The sequence below is a fragment of the Prunus dulcis genome, chromosome 2 (assembly GCF_902201215.1).
Source record: "Prunus dulcis chromosome 2, ALMONDv2, whole genome shotgun sequence".
NCBI classification, from domain to species: Eukaryota; Viridiplantae; Streptophyta; class Magnoliopsida; order Rosales; family Rosaceae; genus Prunus; species Prunus dulcis.
Genome location: NC_047651.1, coordinates 8,265,112 through 8,290,404, shown reverse-complemented (window position 1 = coordinate 8,290,404; position 25,293 = coordinate 8,265,112). Strand labels below are relative to the sequence as shown.

The 25,293-nt window shown below is 35.6% G+C and overlaps 2 protein-coding genes across 2 annotated transcripts; both read right to left on the bottom strand.

The window, feature by feature from the left end:
• Positions 1-8,199: 8,199 nt before the first annotated feature.
• Positions 8,200-17,402, bottom strand: LOC117619466 (pentatricopeptide repeat-containing protein At5g04810, chloroplastic). Its single transcript, XM_034349429.1, has 10 exons — positions 16,432-17,402; positions 15,826-15,953; positions 14,189-14,329; positions 13,501-13,587; positions 13,033-13,186; positions 11,972-12,031; positions 10,664-11,092; positions 9,778-10,073; positions 9,470-9,599; positions 8,200-9,140 (listed from the first exon to the last, which is right to left on the bottom strand). The coding sequence occupies exons 1-10, from the start codon at positions 17,356-17,358 to the stop codon at positions 8,631-8,633; spliced, it is 2,862 nt and encodes a 953-aa protein (XP_034205320.1). The 5' UTR covers positions 17,359-17,402; the 3' UTR covers positions 8,200-8,630.
• Positions 17,403-23,011: 5,609 nt separating this feature from the next.
• On the bottom strand, positions 23,012-24,485 carry LOC117619968 (40S ribosomal protein S17). The gene is made up of 2 exons (XM_034350044.1): positions 24,367-24,485; positions 23,012-23,656 (listed from the first exon to the last, which is right to left on the bottom strand). The coding sequence occupies exon 2, from the start codon at positions 23,635-23,637 to the stop codon at positions 23,212-23,214; it is 426 nt and encodes a 141-aa protein (XP_034205935.1). The 5' UTR covers positions 23,638-23,656; positions 24,367-24,485; the 3' UTR covers positions 23,012-23,211.
• Positions 24,486-25,293: the final 808 nt, after the last annotated feature.

Genomic DNA, 25,293 nt, shown 5'->3' with positions numbered 1-25,293 from the left:
TAGAACATACTGTCTTCCAAATTATGGGGTTTTGAAGAGGAGAATAGTTGTACATGAACTGTTTTGTTTCCTAACCCCCATACTCATTATTGGCTCTCATTGAATTGATAACTAATGCACATGCATCGTTGACTTTCTATCATTGACCACTTAATTAACCATATAAGCAATTATTTTCTGTTCAAGAATAGTTGATCATGCTAGTAATGCTACATAGGCAAATACCAGTGGATCCTACTAGGAGATTTGATTCCAAGAACCGATGAATCCTACCTCCAAACTATTGAAGTGGCACATAGGTTTGCTTGTAGGTTTTGAGGTGCAACCTGATATTATTCGGGATTCCCTATTAATAAATGCTTGTAATTCGGTTCAGATTCTAATATCTCTTTATATTTTTATTGGTGATTAACAAAGTTTCTCTCGTACCACCGAATTTCCGGAAAGAAAAAAAAAATCACAACNTTTTTTTTACGTACAAACTTGTCAATGGAATCAAGGATTTATATACACAAGGGGCAGGGCAGAAATTGAAGATTCCGAATTTCCAAATTGAAATAAATGCAATTTTCAAAAGGATACGGCCAGAGAGTGAATCCAATATCTTACACATGATGAGTACGCAAACGAAATCACATCACAATAAAAAGGGAAAAACTTCAAATATATATATATATTGAACACTTGATAAGCTCAAAAAAGGGAAAAAGAAAAGAACATTACAGATTGGCAAGAACATTACAGATTGGTCCTTACGGCTAGCTATCATTATAGAAAATAAACATGATAATTTCAACATAATTCATTCATCATCAACTAGTCAAAAACTCACAAACATTAGCTCTTTTTAAAAATATCTTGGCACTGGCAGGCCGATCTTCACGAAATTTATCAAGCAAAACAAAACTCTTGCATTTCCATTTCCAAAATTATACCAAGTGATCATGAAACTTCACCTTATCGATCGATCGACGCCATTATTTTGCGATGAAATAGAAATATTATAAAACCCTAAAAGAATTCAGTGATCTATCTAAGATGAAGATTGATTTGTGCAAATTTTGATGGAGCAACTGATCTAACTAATAAGCTTGAACTAAAATCATAGCATGATGAAATATTTAATGACCTGAAATAGTGAGGGATGAACGAGCACACACACTGACCTGTGAAAATTTAAATTTATGATTTATTTGAGAATAATTCGGGGAAGATAAACAGAAAATAAGTTAAACCATGTGAATTTTCAAATATGCACATTCAGTTTGTAAAACCATGGGAAGCGAAACGACCAATGCAGAGCACATAAGTCTGATTCCTACTGTTTTTTCAAAACAAGTGTCAGCTAAAGTCTGAAAGTTTTATATGTAATGGAAAAATCCTCTCACAGTAGCTGGAAACGTTTTAATGACCGTCTCAAACAAAAATTACAAGTGTGTAAAGGAAGATGGTAATCTTAACATTAGTACCGTTTGGGAGATCAATAATGGCAAACTGTGTTCCTAGAAGTATTTCAATGTAGGAGTGGATTCATAATACTATCGGGTTCCATGTTAAAATTCGTAATCAAATACCCTCAAAATTAAGAATAAAATCAACTAAGAGGAGCAGTTGATTCAATTCAAATTCCTTGATTATCCTATTTAAGTTCCTCGATTCATGACTTCCCTCATTCCTAATAAGGAAACATGTCATGGATGATGAGGACGGTATATATTTGCTCTGAGTTTCATACTTAAGTGTGACTAGCCCCATTATGGTAATCTAGCTTTGTTGTGATTGTGTTGGCCCATTATAAAAGTATTTTATAAATATCATATTTATTTACCCAAAAAATAAAAAAAAATCTTCATACTTAAGTGTGACCATAGAACAAAATATCGATATTTCGCCGATATTTCGGCGAAATTATCCTTTTTTTGGGGCAGCGATATTTTAGCACATTTCCATATATATATCGTCAATTTATCTATAATTTCCTCAATAATTTCGCCGATATTTCAGTAACGATATTTTCGTTCAAGTTGAGCTTTAAATGGACAATATATCGCGATATTATCGATAATATCACGATATGAACTTACAAAATTAAACACAGCCTTCAGATGAACCCCTCAGCCTTCGAAACTCAGCCTTTCTCTGTCTCTCAACTCATTTGAAAAAAAAAAAAAAAAGCAGAAAGAGGAGAGCGAGAGAGAAGGGAAGAAGAGGAAAAAAAAATTTATGGAGTGGGTTTTTATGTTTTACTATTTTGGATTGTGATGAAGCAAGAGAGAAGAGGGGAGAGGAAGCAGGGAAAGAGACGGAGAGATAGAAGAAGAAAGAAAAAAAAGAAGAAAAAAGCAGATAGAGGAGAGCGAGAGAGAGAAAGGAAGAAGAGGGAAAAAAGGTATGGAGTGGGTCTTTATGTTTTACTGTTTTGGATTGTGATAGAGGAGAGAGAAGAGGGAAGATGAAGAAGAGAAAGAGACGGAGAGATAGAAGAAGAAAGGGAGAGAGAGAGAGAGAGAGAGAGAGAGAGAGAGAGAGAGAGAGTGGGAGTGTGAAACCGAAGAGGAAGAAGAGGAATAAATAAAAAAAATAAAAAGGGAGAGATGGGTGAATGCCCAAAAGAGAGAGAGAAGGTAGGTTGCATGTATCTGCAACCTTGGGAAGTTCAAACAAAAAAAAGGAAAAAAAAAACCTTGGGAAGTGGGAGAGAGAGGCAAGGAAACGTGAAAGTAATTGTGAAGTAGGAAATGTGACTTAATTACTTAATATAATTTATTTTTTTCTATTTAATTCATTTAATGTTATTGATTATTTTATTATTCATTATAAGTACTTACATTACTAAATTCTCCTTCAAATTGTTGCTTAATTACTTAAATCTTTATAATCATTTTCATTATTTGCTATTTAATTCTTCCTTGGATAAATTTATTTATGTTCTTAGTTAATTTTCAATCTTCACTATTATTTTTTAAGCATGGTAAAGTGCCTAATTTTCATGAAAAATCAAATTGGTTTACATCTTTAATTATTTTTCAATTTTTGATAAATAATAAATATAAGAACGTGTACCATGTCCAATGAATAACGTGAAATAAATTGTTGCTTAATTACTTAAATTTCTATAATCATTTTCTTTATTTCCTATTTAATTCTTCATTGGATAAATTTATTTATGTTCTTAGTTAATTTTCAATCTTCACTATTATTTTTTAAGCATGGTAAAGTGCCTAATTTTCATGACAAATCAAGTTGGTTTACATCTTTAATTATTTTTCAATTTTTGATAAATTAATAGATATAACAACGTGTACCATGTCCAGTGAATAACGTGAAATAAGGTTACTCATGTATCTTATCATGCAATTTATAAATAGTAAAATATTGTACTAAAAAATGATAAATAAATTACTAAGGAGTGTTTAATTCTCTTTCATTAATTACTTCAGATTTTCTAAGTCACAGAGCTTGTCAGGTCGTAATATCATCAACTTAAATCACACAAACCCAATATGCAATGCATTTTCTTCCAATTTTTTGTGTCAAAATAATAGATGATTGACTAAATAAACTTCTTCTAAAGTTTCATTAAAAATTTCCATGTATTTATCATAATTTCAATGGTTTTTATCCAATTTTTATCGATATCGATATTTTCCCGATATTTCCATCGATATTTTCGTGTTTTTGAACCACCGATATTTCCGAAACTATCGATATTTAAGACCTTGAGTGTGACTAGCCCGGCCCCCAACCCCCCCCCCCCAAATTGTGGTAATCTAGCTTTGTTGTGATTGTGTTGACCCATTATAAGAGTATTTTATAAATATCATATTTATTTACCCAAAAAAGAAAAAGCAATCTTCATGTCCTTTACTCCTTTTAAAACCAACTACAACAATGCAAACATAGGCTAGAGCGGATATGCTCCCAACTCTGCACTGACAGGACTCGCCCCTAATTTACCGAAACCCGAGACGTATGTTAATGTATGCATTTTGAGTTTTTTCTTTTGGCTTCCTTTGACAATTTTGTAAGAGGACAATCATTGTAGTTTCCCAAGCTCTAAGTTTAGATTAATAATTACTTCTCTAGGTGTTCTTATCTGCCTACATTCTGATGGAAAACAATGCGTTTGACAAAGGTAAATTCTGCATTATACTACATTGCATTCACTAAATTTCTTAAAATTATGACTAGTCATCTTTCCTTCGTATGACTAGTCATCTTGCATTCGTATGATTAGTCATCTTTCCTTCGTATGACTAGTCGACCTTTGTTTCAATTAGGATTTCCAGCTCACTGTTTCCAGCTGGGGCTTAACCATTTTTTTGTCCTTTTCTATGAATTTCTCAGCTGCCATGTGTCTATTCTGACTTAGGAATTTTTGGTAAAAGCCAAAGAATTCCTCATTTGGCAGCCGTCACTTTTGGGGACAAATTTTGGAAAGTTTCATAGCAAACTTTCGCTTCTTCTTCTTCAATAGTAACCTTCATATTTTTCATCTTTGAGTTTTCCAAATTGTTTCTTTTTGAAAACTGCATTTGAAATATGAAAACTTCATCTTGCTATATCAAACACTCTATCATATACATCTAGGTCAGATTCAAGATTGATTTCTTTAAGAGTATGGTTTCTTGAAGAAATTGGTCATTTTTTCCATGAATCCAAATTTCATTTCTGTCTGAGTTAGAGCTTGCAAGCTAGTGCCATGGGATGAAAGAGCTAGAGAAGGAGCTGCTATTGCCATGCAGAACTGAGCTTCAAGCTTTGCTAAGTTGGAAAAGAAGATTGCACAAAGGAGGTATAGCTCATCTTCCTAAATAGACCTATGAATTTCTTGAGCTTGCTAGTGTTCTTTGTAAGAATCTTTTTACTTAGTGGATTGCCTGGTCGGTTGATGACCCCCAATTTTTTCCAATAGTGTGTTTCTGGGTGAACAATTTCTGGTTTCCATCTTTGTAAATTTTTTGGGTTTGTGTTCTTCATAGTTGACTAGTCATCTGGATTTGTGCGGTTGACTAGTCATCTTTTTCTGCTGTTTGGTGTTTGCTTGATTATGTTGTCTTCACACACTTTCACCATAGTTGTTGCTAGCGTAGGGGATGCCTAGATTGATAGGTCCTTCTGAGTGCCTAGGTTGTCACTAGTAATTCTTTAGGCTTGCAGGTACATCTTGGTATGCTCTGTGTATGTTATTGTTTGGTATAATTTATATATGACAATTGACTAGTCATAAGAGTATTTGGTCAAGGTCTAGAGTGTGTGAAGTTTGTTGCGTTCTTGGTTAAATATATTTTAAATTTACCCATCGTCACCTAAGTACCAATTTCAATGTATCCTGTGGAAATTTCTGACATCACCTCGATGCCGGGCCCATTTACTAAAGATCGAGACTTTCTACCAAAAATTTGGCAGAATCTCCCCTGTAATTTGAACAATCCCAAAAATTTCAACCTGCTTAAAACACATTTAATATCCACAACTGCCAGCACACACAATGTAGTAGCACACAATTTACAAACAAAGCCTCCAGCCTTCAAATGAATCAAGGCAGAACAACTAATAGTACTCTTAAGTCAATTAATATACTAACAATGCAATTAAGGAATTCAAATAATTTTACGAGTATCACTCCAGTCAGCATGAAATAACTTTCCAAATTTTCAATTTGCAAAGGCACAATAATACTTCCCACAAATTTCTAGCATGCATCAACTACCATCTATGAATTATCACCAATAGTCCCAGGGGCCTCGGCCCATAATACCATATAAATCAAACCTAAAAACAACATTTATTCCGAAATGGACCTCAAACAGGTTGGGACCACATACATTATTCAATAGAATACAATCACACAACCCTCCCTCAGCCAAACGGTAGTATGAACAAATATTTAATCGCAACAATCTCAATAAGACAACATAAATAATGTTTAGTCCTCGGCTGCACCTAGGCACTATCCTAGGCTGCCTATGTACCCGTACTGAGAGATCAAGCCACACGTAGTTCTTTCCAACAAAAATCCTGGTTCCAATAACATACAAACCATTACAGCCATACAAATTAATACATTCTATAATTATTCCTTTCCCTTTTTCCCTTGAATCACATCCTACCAAATACAATCCTTTATTCATCCCCATGTAATCACACAATCTCCCCATACGCCGAAAAATCCAACGCCGAGTATGGGGTCTATCTCACACACCGGAAGAATCCCACATCGCGTGTAAGACCTAATAATCACATAACCTCCTCATACGCCGGAAAATCCAACGTTGCGTATGGGGTCTGTCTCACATCAAAAAAACCAATGCCACATGAGACCTAATAATCACATGATCTTCCCATATGCCGAAAAATCCAACGTCACGTGAGACCTAATAATCACATGATCCCCCTGTACTCCGGAAAATCCAACGCTGGGTATGGGGTCTGTCTCACGCCGAAAAATCCAACGCCGCGTAAGACCTAATAATCACATGATCTCCCCATACACCGAAAAATCCAACGCCGCGTATGGGGTCTATCTCACGCCGGACAATCCAACGCCATGTGAGACCTAAAAATCATATAATCTCCCCATAAGCCAGAAAATCCAACGCCACATGAGACCCAGTATCTGTGGGATGGTACTCAACATATATAATCTGTATCCCGAATACTTATAACTCTCAATTATCTAAACTAATAATAGAGATATTTCCAATTTAGTGATACCAGTCTATAGTAGACTGCAACGTAATTTAATCAGTGAAAATAATATTATTTTTAGACCAACGAGCATGCACATAAACATAAATTTCATAAATATCCTAGAACAATTTAAATACTATTCAACGCTTGTTTTCACACAAATTCCATAAAATACTACACATGATACCCAGTATCTGTGGGATGGTACTCAACATATATAATATGTATCCCGAATACTTATTATCTAAACTAATAATAGGGATATTTCCAATTTAGTGATACCAGTCTATAGTAGACTGCAACGTAATTTAATCCGTGAAAATAATATTATTTTTAGACCAACAAGCATGCACATAAACATAAATTTCATAAAGATCCTAGAACAATTTAAATATTATTCAACGCTTGTTTTCACACAAATTCCATAAAATACTGTACCGCACAACTATAACATTATATTTTATTTATAATCAAATAATATTAATTAATGATAAGCAACAACCTTTAAAGAAAATCCTAAATCGAATTAATTTCCAATTTAACCTCAAATAACAATTAAGACTCGATAAAAAGGTTATCCTAATACCTTCCAAAAAATGGCCGGAAGTGGCCGGAATCACGGTTTCAAAATCGATAAAAATCCAATTTGAAAATCAAGCTACCAACACTCAAAATCAATGAAATCCTACCCAACCATCAGCTAGAGCATGGAAAATAGTTAAAAATCCATACCTTGCTATACTGAATTGATGGCCGGAGGAGAGAGATCGACGCCGTGAAGTTTCTGTCAAAACCGACCAATTCCGAGCTCTTTCCGACGGAATCCGGGGGTTCCAGAGGAAGGCTGGTCGGGAAAGGAAGGGGGAGAAGTGACGGAGCGATCTAGTCTGGTCCCGTGGCCAACCGTGAGCTGTGGCGGTGGCTATGGAGATTAGTGGCGGCGGCTATGCGAAACGAAGGGGGAGGGCGCGCAATCGGGAGAGAGAGAGAAAATCAGATTTTTTTCAACCATTTTCGCAACAATTACGATTATGCCACTTAGGGTATTTTGATCATATCTTTTTCGTTACAACTCTGATTCGAGTCCACTCCGTGTTTAAGGACTCATTTCGACGTGCTCTATACAACAGTACAATCAAAATTTCCAAATTCCTTCCCAAACTTAAAATGACCTTTGCCCCTTATAATATTAAATAATATTTTAATTTCTCAAAAACCTTAATTAATTCTAATCATTTTATTTTAATGTTCATTTTAATTCATTTCCTCATTTAAATTTATTCTCTCTTGCTTTAATTATTTAAACACTTTTCGGACCAGGATATAACAATTTCACCAAAGTCTCCTCGGTCAACAAGTCAACATGTAAACCTATTAAAATATTCCGCGGTAACATTGTCTTTTTTTTAATAATTTAGTATTTAATTATTAGTTTAGGACCGGGTCGTTACATGCACCGACTTTAAATTCTCCTCCCTATAGTTTATATTAGATTTATCATTTATATAAATAAATAAAAACCAACTACAATAATTTTCCATCAATAGTCGTCTTTTGAAATCCTCCCATAGTTAGCATCTATATATATTATAGGTGAAGTGGCTCAAAAACTCCATGGTACAATGTGGAGTTAGACCTATCTATCAAGGGCAAAGGCATAGTCAAGCGCGGTAAAAAAGAAAAACTAGTTCTAATTACCAAAATGTTCTTTAATACACAAAATTAAGGTTGTTCTGTACAAGGGACGTTTAAGCCTGAAGAGGAAGAATGACCATAAAAATAATAGCAGGGATGCTTATCCTGCAAAGTGCTTTCCTGCTTCAAATGAAGTTCTGCCGCAACCAGCATCAAGAGCATAACGGCTGTACGTGCATAACACATATGCCATGTCCTATGTCAATAACTTTAAGCACATGATTTAGACCATGTTCTGTTGTTCAGACCATCCTCGACATAATGTTGCCATCATCTATTCTATTAGCAAACTCCATGTCATCGTCATTGCTAATAATATCTAGTTCATCATCATTGTCTACGTCCGAACTCACATCCAAAGTATGAGATGAGCTCCAATCAGGAGGGAAGGTCTTCTGCAGGGCTTCTGTAAGCTCACCACCTGTTCGTTCAATCTTGCGTAAGCACCTCGACCAGTGAACTGCAGTTCCCATATCAACAATCAACCCAGATTCTATCATCTCCTTACAAATGGACAGAAGACCAGAGTAGATGTAAGCTTCAGCAACAGTAGCCCTTGACAGCAGAGATGTCATCAAGCAATGGTATACAGCTTTGTCTGGCTTCAACCCCGCCAACTTCATCTCCTTAAAGCATCTAAAAGCCTTCTCTGGGAGAGAAGCACGTGCCCAACCATGTATCAACGTAGTGTAGGTTTTAACATTTGGCTTCACTCCAAACGCTTCCATTTCTTCAATTGTTTTTGCAGCTCTCTGAAAGACAGAATGTACATAAAAGACGGAACTGCAGAACTAAACTAATGAATTTATAATGAAAATGAAGTTACTTTAGTTTTCTAAATTTAGTATTCTAAGAACCCACATTTGGCCAACTTAAATGAGCAAGATGACAAGGGATCGCTGATGAAAAAATGGTCAAATAAGTAATGCTATTTAAATAAAACTGTCTCCAAAGACCTGAAAAATCCTAAAATACCTATCAAAACCCAACCAACAACAAATAAGAATATGCTAAAGTAATGCAAACTTATCTTTACCAACGGTACAATAGGAAATAGATAATTACTTACTAAAGAGCATACCTGCATGTCTCCAGCCTTACAACAAGCATTTATGAAAGATGTGTAGGTGTGGATATCAGGTCGCACCCCGTCCTTTTTCATTTGCTGCATCAAGTCAGCAGCCTCCCAAACATCACCTCTTCGAGCCCATCTGCAGAAGGGAAACAGCCATAGTCAGTAGACAGGTTGAGAAGCAGCGAAAAAGTAGAATCCAATAACTTTGTATAAACGTCCTGCCCAAAAAAAAAAAAAAAAAGTAAAATATAGACTGATGAAAGCACTAATTTGAAGTATATTGGTGCATGCTGAAGAGCTTAAACAAACTATACCCATCAATTAATATGTTGTACACAAAGGTGTTCCTCGGAATTTTTTGAGCACTCATTTCTTTGGTGACAGCTAAAGCACTTTGCATTCTGCCTGCCTTGCAACATGCCTTCAGTAATGCCTCGTATGTATACACGTCTAGCTCCAGGCCCTCATTCCTCAATTTGGTAAAATACTCGAAGGCTTTTCCCGTGTCACCTAAAGATGCATAACCATGCATGATAGTTGTGTATGTATGTTCATCTGGGCTTATGCCCGCCAGTGTCATTTCATCCAATATTTCAACAGCCTTCTCCATCTGCAAGACATAAAAGATACATTGGATTACCTCTGGAGTGAACAGGAGGCAGTCTGAAGCAAAATAATATAAGATTCCAAGCTAAAACAGACTGGATTAATCAACATGTACTTTCAAACACTAAGAAGTACAGCGGAGAAGAGTTCACAATGGAGACATAAATCAATATTTGGAACATCTTTTGTGGTCCTTATTTCACAACAAATAGAAACATACCAGATATTGCATAGCAACAATTCATTAGCTCAACAAACTTCTATTTAAAGGTATGGAAAGGCTTAGGTCCAGTATTTCACTTTAATCACTACTAAGTAATGAGTCCCAGCAAGTCTGATTGTGGAGGGATGATTCAGCTTTAAGCATTCCTTCTTTTTATGAAACAGTTGAAACTTACTTTTGTTTCAATCATAATTGTTGTGCATTTATATTGAGCCTTGTTTCAATCATAATTCTGCACGGTTTCAATCATGATTGTAATGAATGGGAATATAAATCATGCAGAACTGTAAATTTTAAAATCCAGACATCCTGATTTGAGAAGATTGATATGGATGTGTCTGTCTGTGGGTGTGTGTCTCAAGGATATTTACCTGTCGCTTCTCCACAAGACCAAGAACCAGAGCATTGAAAGTATGCACAGTGGGAATGCATCCACTCATCCTCATCATATCGAAAATCTCAAGAGCTCTTCTCATTTCTCCAGCCCTTGCAAAACCATGTATTATTGGCATAAATGTCCGTGATGTAGGTCTATGCCTCTCCCTCTGCATTTCTTTGACAGTACGAACAGCACGGTTCATGTTACCCATTCCACAGAATGCTGTTATAATGTTATTATAAAGGACTATGTCAGGCTTCAAACCATCCTTCACTAAATCTTCCACGACTGCAAATGCATTAGCCCAATCTTTTAACTTCAAAAATCCATTGATTAACATGGAGTAGGTCTTCACGTTATGTTTTATGCTGGCTGATTCCATCAGTTTGCTAATTTCCAAGGCTTTAGAAACTTTTCCAATCTGAAAGTTTTGATAGCAATCTGAAAGTTAGGCATATTTGATATACCAAATGATAATAAATACACACTTACAAACTTACACCCCACAAACAAAATGGTGATAATCTGAATTCAAGGCATTCAAAGAAGAAACAAAAGAACAAACTCAAAAGCTATGCACTGAGAAAGAACATGAAGGCGATAGCAATACTTCAAGTAGCATTGCGCCAGCGAGGTTTTACACAACTACCCTCAACAGATATTAGCACCCGCAAATAACATGTAGGCATAAAAACTAGCGGACATATAAAAAGTTTGGCTCAGTTCGATTTAGGGTTTTCTTCAGGTGACAATGTTGTAACCACCTCTTTAAGTAGATTTGACAGCCTTGAAGGATTTGTATGTATATAACAGGGATCATCAGGTTATGGTGAAGCAAAAACTTCATTTTTCATTCTTCATTTTGATTGGTGGGTGATTGGAAGAAAGGAAGGGTTAAATAGCAAACTGATTGCTCTGTACTTATACATATACTTTAGGTATTAGAAGATAAAAATCTAACATGACACGGGAGGGAAAGAAGGAAACATAGAAGACTAGAAGAATAACACCACCTTGGGTTTAAGATGAGTATCTCAAAGAAAGGCCTGCCCTTTATTTCTTAGTTGGCCAAGGAAATGATGTATCATGTAAGCATACTCACACAAGGAAATTCACGTTTTAATACTCCAAGTTAGCCTTATGAGGAAGTATTTCTCAGGTTCCAAAAGTTAAACTTAATCTGCAATTTGTGTCTTAACGGAACAGGAAGCCCTTAAATGATAGCACAAAACAAAATCTGGAGGCAGCTTATTGTCACTATCATGTAAAAATGGAAAAAATAATTTAAAAGGAGTCATACCTTAATGTAAAGATTGATCAGACATCCATAACTGATGACTGAAGGTGTAAACCCACATTCCTATATGCCAATTAGCAAGTATTAGTATGCAGAGGAGAAATAAGTCAAATCATTATGGACGTATTGAACAGTCTCTTGTAGTTTGATAGGCAAGAGTTAAAATCTTAACAGACAATCTAAGAACCTTTAGAGGCAAAAGTAAAGGATAGGCTACATCCCTTTTACTACCATCATACACAAACAACTCCTATATTTAATTTTTATACTTGTACATATGATGCAGGGCAGCGGCTATAAGCTGCTGTCCAGCAACCCAAACATACCCAAAATACAGAGGATAGAAGGATAAAGCAGTAGAATCGAAGTTGGAATGAAGATAACTGAGTTCTAGGGCAAAATCCCATTAGAAACTCTATAGACTAAAGTCTGAAATTATATTCATCAACAAAAACTAAATACAAGAGTCTCTAAATAGCCTACTTATACTAGAATATAGAAAACCTAATTGACATAGGAAATTAAACCAAATCCTAGTAAGAATAGGAAAACAAAAGAAGTAACTACTAATTTAAAGTAAACAGAACCCAAGCCCAATTGAGTGACGGGCCTAAGTAATCTTAGAGAGCTTCGTAGATGCTCCTGCATCAACATATCATTCCTATATTTCTAAATTTCAGATACTTGCAAGTTGTAACTAAGTTTTCTGTTTTAAGTTTCCAAGTAAAGCTCCTCTAATTAAATCAGCACTAAGATGGAAACTACATTTTGGTTTTTTATTAATTAATCATTAGTCTTTGACTCTTTGTGTATAAAGAGGTCTTCTATGTTTTCAATCAAAGAGGACATATTTAATCATATTTACTTGCCTTTTTTTAATCATGAATTGTCTTACAGAACATAGAAAAGAAAAAAAAATCCAAATCCAGTCAAAATCTACAAATATCATCTGATAGAAATAAATGTCGCTTCTTAAAATGAACTTTTGATTATGGGACACAAGCACAGATGCATATACATATGTATCGCTTGGGCAAGAGAAACACTTTCACCTAAGCTTGTACCTTGAGTCGTTCAAACACAACCAAGCATTTATCTTCATTGCCAATCATGGTGTAGCCATCCATCATGGTGTGATAAATGTCAATAGGAGCATCTATGCCTGCTTCTTCCATGTCCCTCACTAATGCCTCAGCGCGATTCATATTGCATGTTTGACTATAATTTACGCAAGACAGAAACAACATGAATTTAAAAGGAAAGTAATCCACTTAACATGCATCTTACTTACAAGTTACACCATATGAAGATGACCTCTAATACAGAATTTTGAGTAACAATACTACTAGCACTTGATAATCTAAGAGAAAGTTAACTAATGCAAGAGAAAAGTAATGAAGAGTTAATAACTTTCTCAATCTTTCAGCTTTTAGATGGGGTGTAATACTCATAATTTATGGATACATAATGACCAATAAATATACAATGATGCCAAAATGAAAGGAACAACAGAATGAATTTGGAACACTCACCAATAAGCATATATAATATTCCCGTAAATGATTGAATTCAATGTTGTATGTCTCTTTTTGGCCTCCTTAAACCAGTGATCTGCAGCTCTTCCAAACATCATGTAACATTAAATTAAGGATACACGAGAATTGCTATGTTATAGTTATAGAATCAATTACAAGTTATCACTTGGAATAAAACAAAACTCGAATGCCTAGTTTGGTGACTTGCACCTTTGATGCAAGAAGGAAACATGCAGCAAGTGCAACGGGCAATTGCGTCAATTAAGGTCACTAGTTATGCAATTGTTAATCAGCAGCTTACTGTCCTTGATTTTATAAGGAACATTACATCTGTACAACTTGGAGACCTTACTGCTTTCAGTGCATCAACAAGAGCTCAGGCAAAAGGTACATAAAAGATGAAAAGTTTCCTTGGATGAGATTCTTTTTCCTCTTTTTTATTAATTTTCTATAATAAATTGACGAATGGCTACATGACAGGTGTCACGAATTGAAAATTAAAATAAAGGTGACACATTTCTACTAATTAAAGGAGAAAAATATTAATTGCAAGCCCATATATATGCATTTATTGATGTGCATACCCCATAGTTCTACAAAATAAAAAATAGCACTTCGCAAATGAAATATCCTACAACTATAATTCTTCGGATACACTAAACTAAAAATGTATGTGCTTACTTACTCGGCATTGCCAACTTTCGCGAATCCCCCAACCATTATACCGTAAGTCACCAAACTCATTTCAATACCCTCTTCCTTCATTTTTCTAACACATGACAATGCTTCTTCCATGTCTCTGCCAACTGCATAAGCATGAATAAGGCTGCACGCAATACAAACTTTTAAAATTCAAAACAGGAAATTCAAAACTTTAAAGTACATGCTCTCACAAAATATATCTATAATTAGACATTATTATTACAATTCAAACTATGATGAAATTCATAGTATGATTATTTGACTTTTGTAAGCTACACAACAAGGGATGTATTAGAGCTTAAACCTTGATCATTAGAGCATCCAAACCCAAAACCCATTGGCAATACAATTTGAGACTTGGGACATTATATATTTTAAGGCAAGACTTTTACATTCTTGATGTGGGATATATTCTGAACACGCCTAGGAATGGGCAATGGGCACCCAATGGGTACCTATCACCATCACCACCACCACCATCACCACCTCTAACACCCATTGGGTACCCATCCCAACTCTAAGCACACCCACTTCCATAGTGCATGAGTCATGACTTAAGTCAAACACGTGGACAACTCATATTTGGATGACATGGGAGCACATGTGGTCATTGGGCCTAACACATGGATTGTATGTTTTGATACCGTGACAGAATTAGAGCATCCAACTCAAAACCAATTGGCAATGGGTGGAGAGGCCCAGGACATTACCCATTGTAAGGCAAGGGTTTCAATTTCCAATGTGGGGTATAATTTCAACAAACCCCTATGGGCATCCCTCTTATTAAACGTTGAGAGGAACTACTGTAGCTAAATGAGCCAATGGTGGTGCGATTTGACAGTAATTTTCTCTGAAGACGTTACATAAAAAAAAATTGTACATTGCAACTTACATAAAGGCCATAAGCTAGAATAATCACCAAAAGATAGGCTAAAACAAAGGCCATAAGCTAGAATAATCACCAAAAGATAGGCTAAAACAAAGGCCATAGCTTTAACAATCTTACTACCTTGTAAATGGATGTAAGATTCAATAAAGTCCCTAAACTTCTACTCCAAGCAATGATGTCTCATTAATCACTCAACTGGTCAGAAAAAAGTCCAGCACAAATCAACAAAGCCTTTATTCATAAAACAAGGGTGTCAACTATACGAATCCATTAATTAAATAGCAAGAAACTTTATCTAAATTAATTGTGACCAAGTGTACTAATTACACTTTAATTAAATTTTAACTCAACTCTGAGCCCCTAATTCACATAGGAAGGGATATCAATATCATGAGTCCTTATCAAATTTGCTGGAGTATACTCAAGAATTTCTAGCATCAGTAATTACCAATTAAAATCCAATTTTTGAGACTTGAGTGCCATGTCGTTGAATTCAATTAACTAAATCAGTTAAAGTTTTTCATTGAACTTCCTTGTTACATTTGAGAAAAAAAAAAAAAAAATTTTAAAAAGAGAAAAAGGTGCTTTATTCCTGAAATTAGAAATCAAGAGTTGCTGATACTTGCCCACAATTTAGAGGATCAAAAATGTGTTTAACCCAAAATCAAAAATGTCCCCATAAAAGCTATTAGTGAAGGCTTAAATTCTAAACATTACACAAAAAGTTTTACCTTGTGTACACATGCGACGTTGGCTCTATTCCTCTTGCTCGCATGCTCTCAAAAGTTTCACGAGCACGATGCATGTCCCCTCGCCTTGCATAATACTTCACCATCAGGCCATATTCTCCTCTAGAAGGCTGATACAAAGAAGAAAAAACGTACAAGCAAACATTTGTGTTATGTACACAACACTGAATCAAAGACGGTATACTTTTGCTCAAATTAAAAGCAACCATTCACAGAATAAGCTCCACAGAGAGCATAGATATATATAAATGTACAAAACGTGTGTCTGGTGGGTATTGTATTAGTTCTCGCAATTGAAAAAGATTGTGATTTGGACAAGTCATTGTATACAGTAAACTCTAGAAGAACCTCTTACTATTATTAATATTTGGATTCAACTTTATGGGCAGGCATTATGACTGATTCCTTTTTCCAATCTTTAATAGTTGGAACAATATAATTCAAGGAACATCAGATTCCTCATAACTCAATAGCATGCAGCACAAATTAAACTGCTATAAATATGAAAACAAGTCATGGATTAGGATGTTGACATGTGGTGAATGTGAAATGCACATAAATGAATAAAGAGTGTTACTGATCTTCTACCTTCTTAATTCTCTCAAAAAACCCAACAATGGCCTGCCAGTTCTCCGGCTCAGTATCCATAATCTTGCGCAATTCCTTGCGCGAGCTGTCCCGCTCTTTGTGCCAGTTAGAACGATACTCAACCCCGTCGTTGCCTTCAGTCCATCGCGTCCTCTCCTCAGTTTTTTCCTTCAATCTCCTCCCATCATCCAATTTAACAGTCAGAACCCTCCCATGGAACTCCACGCCATCGAACTCGACCGCCTTCATGGCAGGCTTAGCAGCAGTCGAACCCCCATAAATAACAAACCCGAAACCTGCATTTCTCTCAGTACTGTCATGACCCTTAATTAGAATCACATTCTTTATGGGCCCGAATTGCCGGAAGAAGTCAAAAACCTCATTTTTCTTGACCCAGTTGGGCAAATTCCCCACAAAGATTTTACCCTCTTGCTGGAACTTAATTTTGGGCAAATCCGAATTCTTCTGGGGGGCATCCTTGATGGGTTTTCGATTTTCTTCAGGATTTTCCTTTTGGGGTGGTGGAGGTGGAGGTGGAGGTGGGGGAGAGAGCTTGCTGGTGAGCCAGAGCTTGTCAGTGAAGGGGTGATAATTGGTGTTGGTGGTGGACTTAATTGGTGGGGTAGGGACATGGGTGGGATTAATGAGGTTCCTAAAGGGGTTAGAGGGAATTTTGGAGGTGGGTTTGGAGGGGGAAGGAGTGGTTTTGAGGGTTTTGGGGCGGCGAATTTGGTTGGAGGGAGGGGAGGAGCTGGTGGGGTTTTCAGAATTTGGCAGTGGAGGTGGCGTTGGTTTGAGAGAGAAAGAGAGAGAAGTGGTGGCGGAGGAGGAGGGGGAGAAGGAGGAGTGGTGTTTCTGGTTGTGGATGAGGGTGGAGAAGGGAGTGGTGGTGTTGAGATACTGTGGGGTGCTGAGTGAGAATTCCATTATCTACTTAGGACCATCAACTGGAAGTGCATTTTTCGAATGTTTGGTGTTAAGGCCATGTTTCTTTTGGGAGCCAAGTGTAGCGCTAAATACAGACACAAGGCAAAAAGTCACATTCCGTAATTTTTTTAAAAAAATAGGAAATTCTTTATTGAGAGGAGTGATACAATATTAAATTCATACACATTATATAGATATTATGATTAGATCTTAAGATTTTAGTTTGGGGAGCAAATTGCTCTAAACTACTACACTAGTGTATCCCTTGCTTATGCCAATAATTTTAAAATCGAACAATTTAATGACACATTACAAATTCTATCAAATCCTCCGACGCCACTCAGCAAACTTGTAAAACCTGGTGAAGCCTTTCATGTACGACACTGGCATCGGCAATTTGAGATCCTCCACGTTGCCGATGTGTGGTCCAGATGCGAAGTCCGAAGTCAAGAGGAATACCTTTAATATATATATATATATATATATATATAAATTTTAAGCAGCGACTTGTTGATATAAAAATGGCCTGCGTTATCTAGGAGAGAAGAGAGAGTGCCATAGAGAGCATGAGGACACAGAGAGAGGGTGGAGGATATCTGTGGTGGTTGCGGGTGGGGGGGTGGTGTGCGATGAAGGTAAGGTTGTGATTGGGTTGGGTGTATAGCAGGGCCGACCTGACTTTGGGTGACCTAGACAATAAACTAAATGAGCCCCTTCATTAGTATACAATTGCGAAAAAACAACAAATAAAATGATTTTATGTAGCGCGTAGAGAGTGTGAATAAAAAGGGTAAACTGTCGAATACCCCCTTGAATGATATCAACTGTTGAAATCTCACCATAAATTATTTGTTCAGTCAATTTAGCTCTCAGATTATTTCAATAGATAATTAGTTAAATACCCATTCTAAGACATAGTTCTATAAAAAAAACCCTATACCATTCAATGTATATAAACACACCAAAAAAAAAACCCAAAACTAACAGATGTTACAATTTTTTAGTTTATTTAGTTAAATCAAATACCTTTATTATCCTTTTAGTATTAAATTAGTTTTTTTGAAAAATTATGAGCACTCTCTCTCATCTCTCTCCCTTCACAGAAACCAGGTCAGCCAATTTTGGCCGATGATCTTGGTGCTCCGGCCATGGCTAGACGCGTGACTGGTCGGAAAATGACTAGAGGAGGCCAGCGAAACACGCTTGAGCCCAGCCCCGGAGAGCCCAGCCTTATTTCGTCGTTGCGAGCTCCAAGAACCTTCGAGGGTTTCGAGTTTTCCGACACCTTTTTTGGCGGTTTCGGTGGCAGTTGTTGTCAATCCAGGTATGAATTTTGATCCTCTCCTCATGCTGTTGCTGATAGTATAGTTATTTGAGATCAATTTTAGCTTTTGAGAGCGTGAAAACGTTGTCGTTTCACTCCTTGCCTTGCATTCAGCTATTTAGTTGCTAGACTCTGAATTATGAAATGGTGTGAGAGCTTGTTGAGCTGAAATAGTTGATTGTTTGAGCTTTAGCTTCAATCAAAAGGTACAGAGCAAAATGGCTATCTGAGGTTTAATCTCGAACCAGAATTTCGATTCTTTTATCGGCTCAGGTATTGTTGCGTTACTACCTTATCTTGATGTTTTTGTTCTTATTAGTTTTTAGTATTTTGATTTTTGGTTGTGTTTTGTGAATTGTAGCTTCTCTTGCTTTGCATTATCATCTGGTTATGTTGGTAAATTTTCAATTGCAAATTGTTGATTTTGCTGCTGAATTTTTCAGAGAATGTAGTAATTTAAACCAAGTCTACCTTTAATTCAACAATTCACCAATCAGTATGTATGTATGCATCCCAAATTGTCATTGTCAATCCCTCCATCTATTTCCAATTCGACATATAAATTGTCTAAGTAATTTTGGGAATGCTTTCATCCCTCTGAGTTCATTAAGGACTTGCTTAATTCCGAAGAGATTTAGACAATTTATATGTCGAATTGGAAATAGATGGAGGGATTGACAATGACAATTTGGGAATGTTGATCAACATTATCTTCATTTTGATGCTTTTGAGGCAATTCCCTTGTTACTATATGTAACTCTTTGATATTGGTAGGAAAGTATATCAAACAAACCACACTTGCAATCTTCATGCAAGGACTGCTGAAAGGTCATTCTGAATTTTCATCATCGTTAACTGTTTCACTTGCAATGTCATTTCTGAATTTTGTAGCTTGTCCTCAACACACTCTTTAGCTTCCAAGGTTGCTTCATCATTATGAATGTCAAGACCTGCAACTATTGTTGAGATGGAGTCATTCTCTGTATTTTTATCATTGTTGAGTATTGATTTTGAGTGGTATAGAGTTGTACACTTTTATCGTACCTATTATGCAAATGAAATGATGTAGTCGTTAACTTCTAGTAAGTGGTATGAATAGTTATTATACTGTTCATACCATGCAATTGAGTTGATTTCTATAACATGATATTAACAATGTACTTTTATGACATATTTTCAGTAACAAAGCATGCTCTATATTTGCTCTATATATAGCTATGCACTTGAAGTTTATGATATGCATAATGTGATTTTTACTAGGAAGATAGTTCTATGACATAGTATTAACAGTGTACTTTTTTTTTCTTTTTTTTTTTCTTGTAGAGGTATTTCCTTTTGTTTTTGCAATTGTTTTTGGTGAAATTATGGACAATTGGAGGTGGTTTCTGCAAAGGATATTGGATGTCTTGTTGGGCTATTTTGGATTTTTTTTTTTTGAATTTTTTGAATTTTTGTAAGAAATGGTATTAACAATGTACTTCTATGACATAGTAATAACAATGTACTTCTATGATATGGTATTAACAATGTACTTCTATGACATGGTAATAACAATGTACTTTTGATGACATGGTATTAACAATGTACTTCTATAATGTATTAACAATGTACTTCGGGCTTGCTGGGCTTATTTTGGGTTTTTTTTGAGTTTTTTGTGTTGGGCTTATTTTAAGTTTATCAATGGCAGTCATGTAATTTATAGGAACTTTAACACTCATTTTTTATGTAGTAAATGGATTTTGGGTGTATTTCTAAAGTGCATTTCATGTGGGGTTTTTTTTTATTTAAAAAAAATAATAATTTCAGCTCCTATTTTGAGTATATTAGTAAAGCTCCCTTATTTTAAATGGTCAATTTAGCCTTTGCCGTTAGTTTTCATGCAATTTCATCCAATTTTCTGTCTAAATGTCACATGTTAGGCATGTGACTCACTGTTCAATTAAAATTTAATTTTTTTAAGTTTAAAATAATTAAATTGTTAAAACTACAAAACTGAAAGAAAAAAGAAAGGGGGGGTGTTGGGGAAGGCAATCAACATCTTCTCCAGCCCCTTCCCAAGACTCTCTGTCTGCAATCCCACATCCACAAGGGTTTTCAAGTGAATACCCTTAGGAGTAGCTCCTGTTTGTTAGTTATTAGTCAATGACAAAAGAAGCTGTCACTTCTCATACCCATGGAAATAAAGAACTATAACATGATGACCAAAAAAAAAAACATGGTAGCATGTGTTACCCACGTTCACTACCATCAAGCTGGTTCATAGTTTCCACAAAGGCTTCATGAAGTTCTTGTGTCCAACACATTCTGGGTTTGGTTGGAGGTGCAGTGAACAATGGTTCAGGGTTGGGACAAAATTCTTCAGATCGAATTGGCTGATGCTGTTGAATCTGGAGCGACTGCACCAGGATATCAGAATATGGGTTGTAGAGAAGGCATTGTGCACTTGGGGAAGAAGACAACGCCTACTTTGAATCGGATTCTCGAAAGAAAGTGAGAGGAGGGAAGAATAAGAAGGAAAAATGAGAGAGAGAGAGAGAGAGAGAGAGAGAGAGAGAGAGAGAGAGAGAGGCATATATGGAGAGATAGATGGGGAGAGAAGAAAGAAAAGAGAGAGAGAGGAAGGAGACGGAAAAGGAAAAAGAACAAAGAAAGAGAAAGAGAGACGAAATCATGATTTTACATTTTCTTTATTATTTTTTGGTATTGTCCTTGTAAAATGACAGACTTACCCTTATAAATAGCAGAAAATTGGATGGAAGTCTAAAAACTTAACAACATGTGCTACGTTGACCATTTAAAATAGTCTGAGGGCTAAATTAGCTGAAAAAATAATTCATGGTGAAGATTTCGACAAGCGTGATAGTTCATGGGGTATTTGGCAGTTTACCCGAATAAAAAAAGTAGTATGCATTATAGTAGAGGCAAGTGAATAAATCAAAAGGAAAAAGTTTTGTTCCAGCAACCATAGTCATAGGCACAATCAATATAATTCTATAAGCAACTGAGACATTTGGAAAGCAATCTACAGATTTTACAAAATCAATAAAATTTGAGAAACTTCACTCCGTACCTCCACTAAAGTACATCTGCAATGATAAGATACATGCAACTCTATCGAGAATTCATAAATCTGATTACCACTCCTTGTTTTGTTCCTATTGGAAATTGAGAAAATAGTTTGCTAGATAGGAACAAATATAAAGACAAATTTATAAATATGATTACCTTTTTCAAATTCTCATACTTTTTAGTGAGATTGATTCTTAGGGTTACAATATGATAAGAGAAAAGAGGGATGAGAGAAATTGAAAATAATGGATGGATTGAAGAGAGATGGGGAAAACAAAGAAAAATATGGTGGTGGATTATTAAGAGATTGGTGGATTAAATAGAGTTCTTCCATGGAGAAACTTTGGTGGGGGGGGGAGGAGTGGGGGCGGGGCCGGGGGGCGGCGATGAAGGTGGTGGGTTTTTCTTCTCTTGGTTTTCAATATTTTTTATTTTTTATGGTTTACAAATTAAAAATATATTTTTAAATATTATTCTAAATTAATCCACGTAGTGTGATACCGTTGGATGTGTGAGTCCCATATGTACGTAGCGTCAACAATTTAACAGAGTTTTAGATGGGAGATGACAGCAGGAGGGACTATTTTTGAGCACTCACATTAACCTTGAGAACCATGAATGACACACCAAAAAAAAAAAAAAAAAAAGGACGCAATTTGATAATTTCGTTAACATGAGAGACATTTTGCTATAAAAAAACCAAATTAATATGGTATTCACCTATTAAAGTGTAAATCTATCTTGATAAAGTCCTAATAATAAAAAAGGCATGATTTATTTTGTTCCCTCTTGTCTTGTGTTTTCTTGACTATATACTAATTGTTCTTTTTTATTATTTGTCAACAATTTAAGAAATAAAATTCTATTATCTCGAGTTGCATCCCTTCATTTTTATGTAATATATATATATATATATATATATCAAACAACAATGTAATTGTATTTCTCCCCTTTATGTGGGGATTGTATAGAATTACAATATTACTCACTTAAAAGAAAAAAAAAACATCAAATATTATTGCCATTTTTAGTGTTGCTTTTATATTTGAAAAAACCTTTATTGACCTATTTTGTTCGTCATGACTAGATGTCTAAATACTCAAATACTAAATAGTGGAGGATTGCTCTTGATTATATTGTAAATAATACAACAAACACCTTTGGGCCTCATATAATTGTCTCCATAGCTTAAACTGATCACTTCAGAATAAGAAAAATACTGCAACAAAAACAATATCAAATGCACATCGACATATGAGGTCTACCAACAATATTTGCATAAACGCAAGCATGTTAACTCCATTTAATAAACAAAAGTACCATTTTCCAAACTCAACGTCAAGCGAACATTCAATTAAAATACAAAAATAAGATCCATGTTTGCCATATCACTACTACCGAATGCAAACTTAAATAACTAAATTCCAGATTCTCAAAAACAACACAAAGCTTCCATTGCCTCAGAACCTCCTTCCACCCTGTGGACCCCGTCCATAACCTTGGCTAGGGATCATAACCTGTGGCTCAGCTTCAGATACCCCAGGAAGATCAGCCATGCCAAGAGCAGCAAGCATGTCAAGGGTCTCCTTATCGACCTTGATTTCTTCAGTCCTGATGGCAGATTGTTCAGGTACATAGTCCATGCGACGCTCACGCTCTTCTTCCTGCAGTTTCAGTGAGATACCCCTGACTGGACCCTTTTGAATCCGCTTCATCAGGTGAGTGGAGAACCCAGCAATCTTGTTCCGGAGACGTTTTGAGGGGATGATTGCAACCTCTTCCAAGATCTTCTTGTTTGTGTGGAAGTCCAAGGTCATCTTTGAGTAGTACCTCTCGATCACCTGGCGTGAGGACTTCTTCACAGTCTTGGTACGAACACGACCCATTTTGCAGAACTAGCTCTTTCTGCAATGATAAGAAAACAATACAAAACTACTCTCATCCATTTCATGCTCAGAGAATATGATATTGATGTAACCCATAGAACCAAGCTTTTTAACTAAGATGCTAATAAACAAAATAAAACAGAGAAACTAAAAAAATAAAAGCAAAACAAAAAGGGACTTGTAGATTTAAATAAATCTTACACAAAACCAAACCAAACCTAATAAAAACTAAGCAGCATAGCAGATTAGATTATCTGGCAAACTGAAAAAGATCACAATAGCAGATAAGAAAACCCCACTATCAACGACCATAAACAACATATAACACTTCAGATCCAAAACTCCTAAACCTAATTCCTCGAACCCAAAGTTATTTTACTCTCATGATTAAAATAAAGCAATATTACCACACAAACTTCATCATACATAGTCAACAATTCAATTTCCTTTAACGGTGCTTCCAGCTTTTTCACACAAATATTTATACTACATAAAACCCCATGAACATGTTCAACTATCTTACTCACATACACACACAAATCACAATCAATTCCCTTTTACAGTGCCATTTTGGGCCACAATCAAACAGAGTTAACTAATTCGAATCGACCGTGGACTAAAACAAGAATGCGAATCAGGCACTAAATATTCCAAATCGTTTTACATTTTAGAGTAGCTGCAATGGAAGAGAACCATGATATGAAAAACAAACCCTAAAACATTACTTACAGTGCCGAACAGCGAAGGTTAAGAATGAGGAAGTAGAGAGGAGGCGCAGGGAGCAAATGGAGTGCGGCAGCTGAAGAGATGGAAAAGTGCCTACTAGGGTTTCTCTTTTATTAGGCGCGTTAGTTTCTGTTTATGGGTCGATCGGGCTGCACCCGACCCGATTCCCTCTACTACATTAAAATTTGAGTTTTTTGCGGTTTTGCCCCCTGAACTATTTCATTATTGTCAATTTACCCCTAATCAAATTTTTCAATAAATTAAGGACCCAAACGTTGTAAAAATAGCCAATGGGCCTACCGTCATTTTTTTCAAATTTCATCCAAATTTCTGTCCAAATTAAGAGTAAATTCGTAATTTAATGAAATTTTAAAAAGAATAAAATTTTTAAAAAAACCCCACCTATGCAATCCCACCTTTGATCCACCTTCCTCTTCCGCTCTCTGTCTCTCCCGCCCCTCCCAAATAGCCCACCTATCTCCACCACACTTCACCTACTAGCACTTGTGGATCCATGAATTTTTTAGCATAAGTACAATTTTGAAAGGCTAAAAACTCTTTGTGGATTGAACATCTAAGACTTTTTACTTAGGTTGACCTTAAGTCCCTTCATACATTCATATCATACATGAAAAATTATGCAAAAATATTGACTAAGTATGAAATATGGTTTTCGAAATAATCATTTTCTCAAGAAATTTTTTGCAGCTTTTATTCTTTACACGTCAAATAAGAAAACTTGATTTTATGGGATTTTATTATGAAGTATATATTGACTTATTTTGCACTAAAACTAATTTTTCATATTTTGACTTGGTGGGAATTTGATTTTCTAATATTTTTATTTGAATTCAAATAGAGGTACTTCTTTATTTACATTATAAACTTAAGTTAATTGAGTAATATAAAAATAAATGAAAATAAAAGAAC

What these genes read in the sequence shown, in the direction of transcription:
- LOC117619466 (XM_034349429.1), bottom strand. Translation starts at nt 17,358, where the DNA reads ATGGAATTCTCACTCAGCACCCCACAGTATCTCAACACCACCACTCCC. An exon ending in ACGTCGCATGTGTACACAAG is followed by an intron (nt 14,330 to 15,825) that starts GTAAAACTTTTT and finishes TATTGCGTGCAG; the next exon opens with CCTTATTCATGCTTATGCAG. An exon ending in TACAACATATTAATTGATGG is followed by an intron (nt 9,600 to 9,777) that starts GTATAGTTTGTT and finishes TCCCTTCTGCAG; the next exon opens with ATGGGCTCGAAGAGGTGATG.
- LOC117619968 (XM_034350044.1), bottom strand. Translation starts at nt 23,637, where the DNA reads ATGGGTCGTGTTCGTACCAAGACTGTGAAGAAGTCCTCACGCCAGGTG.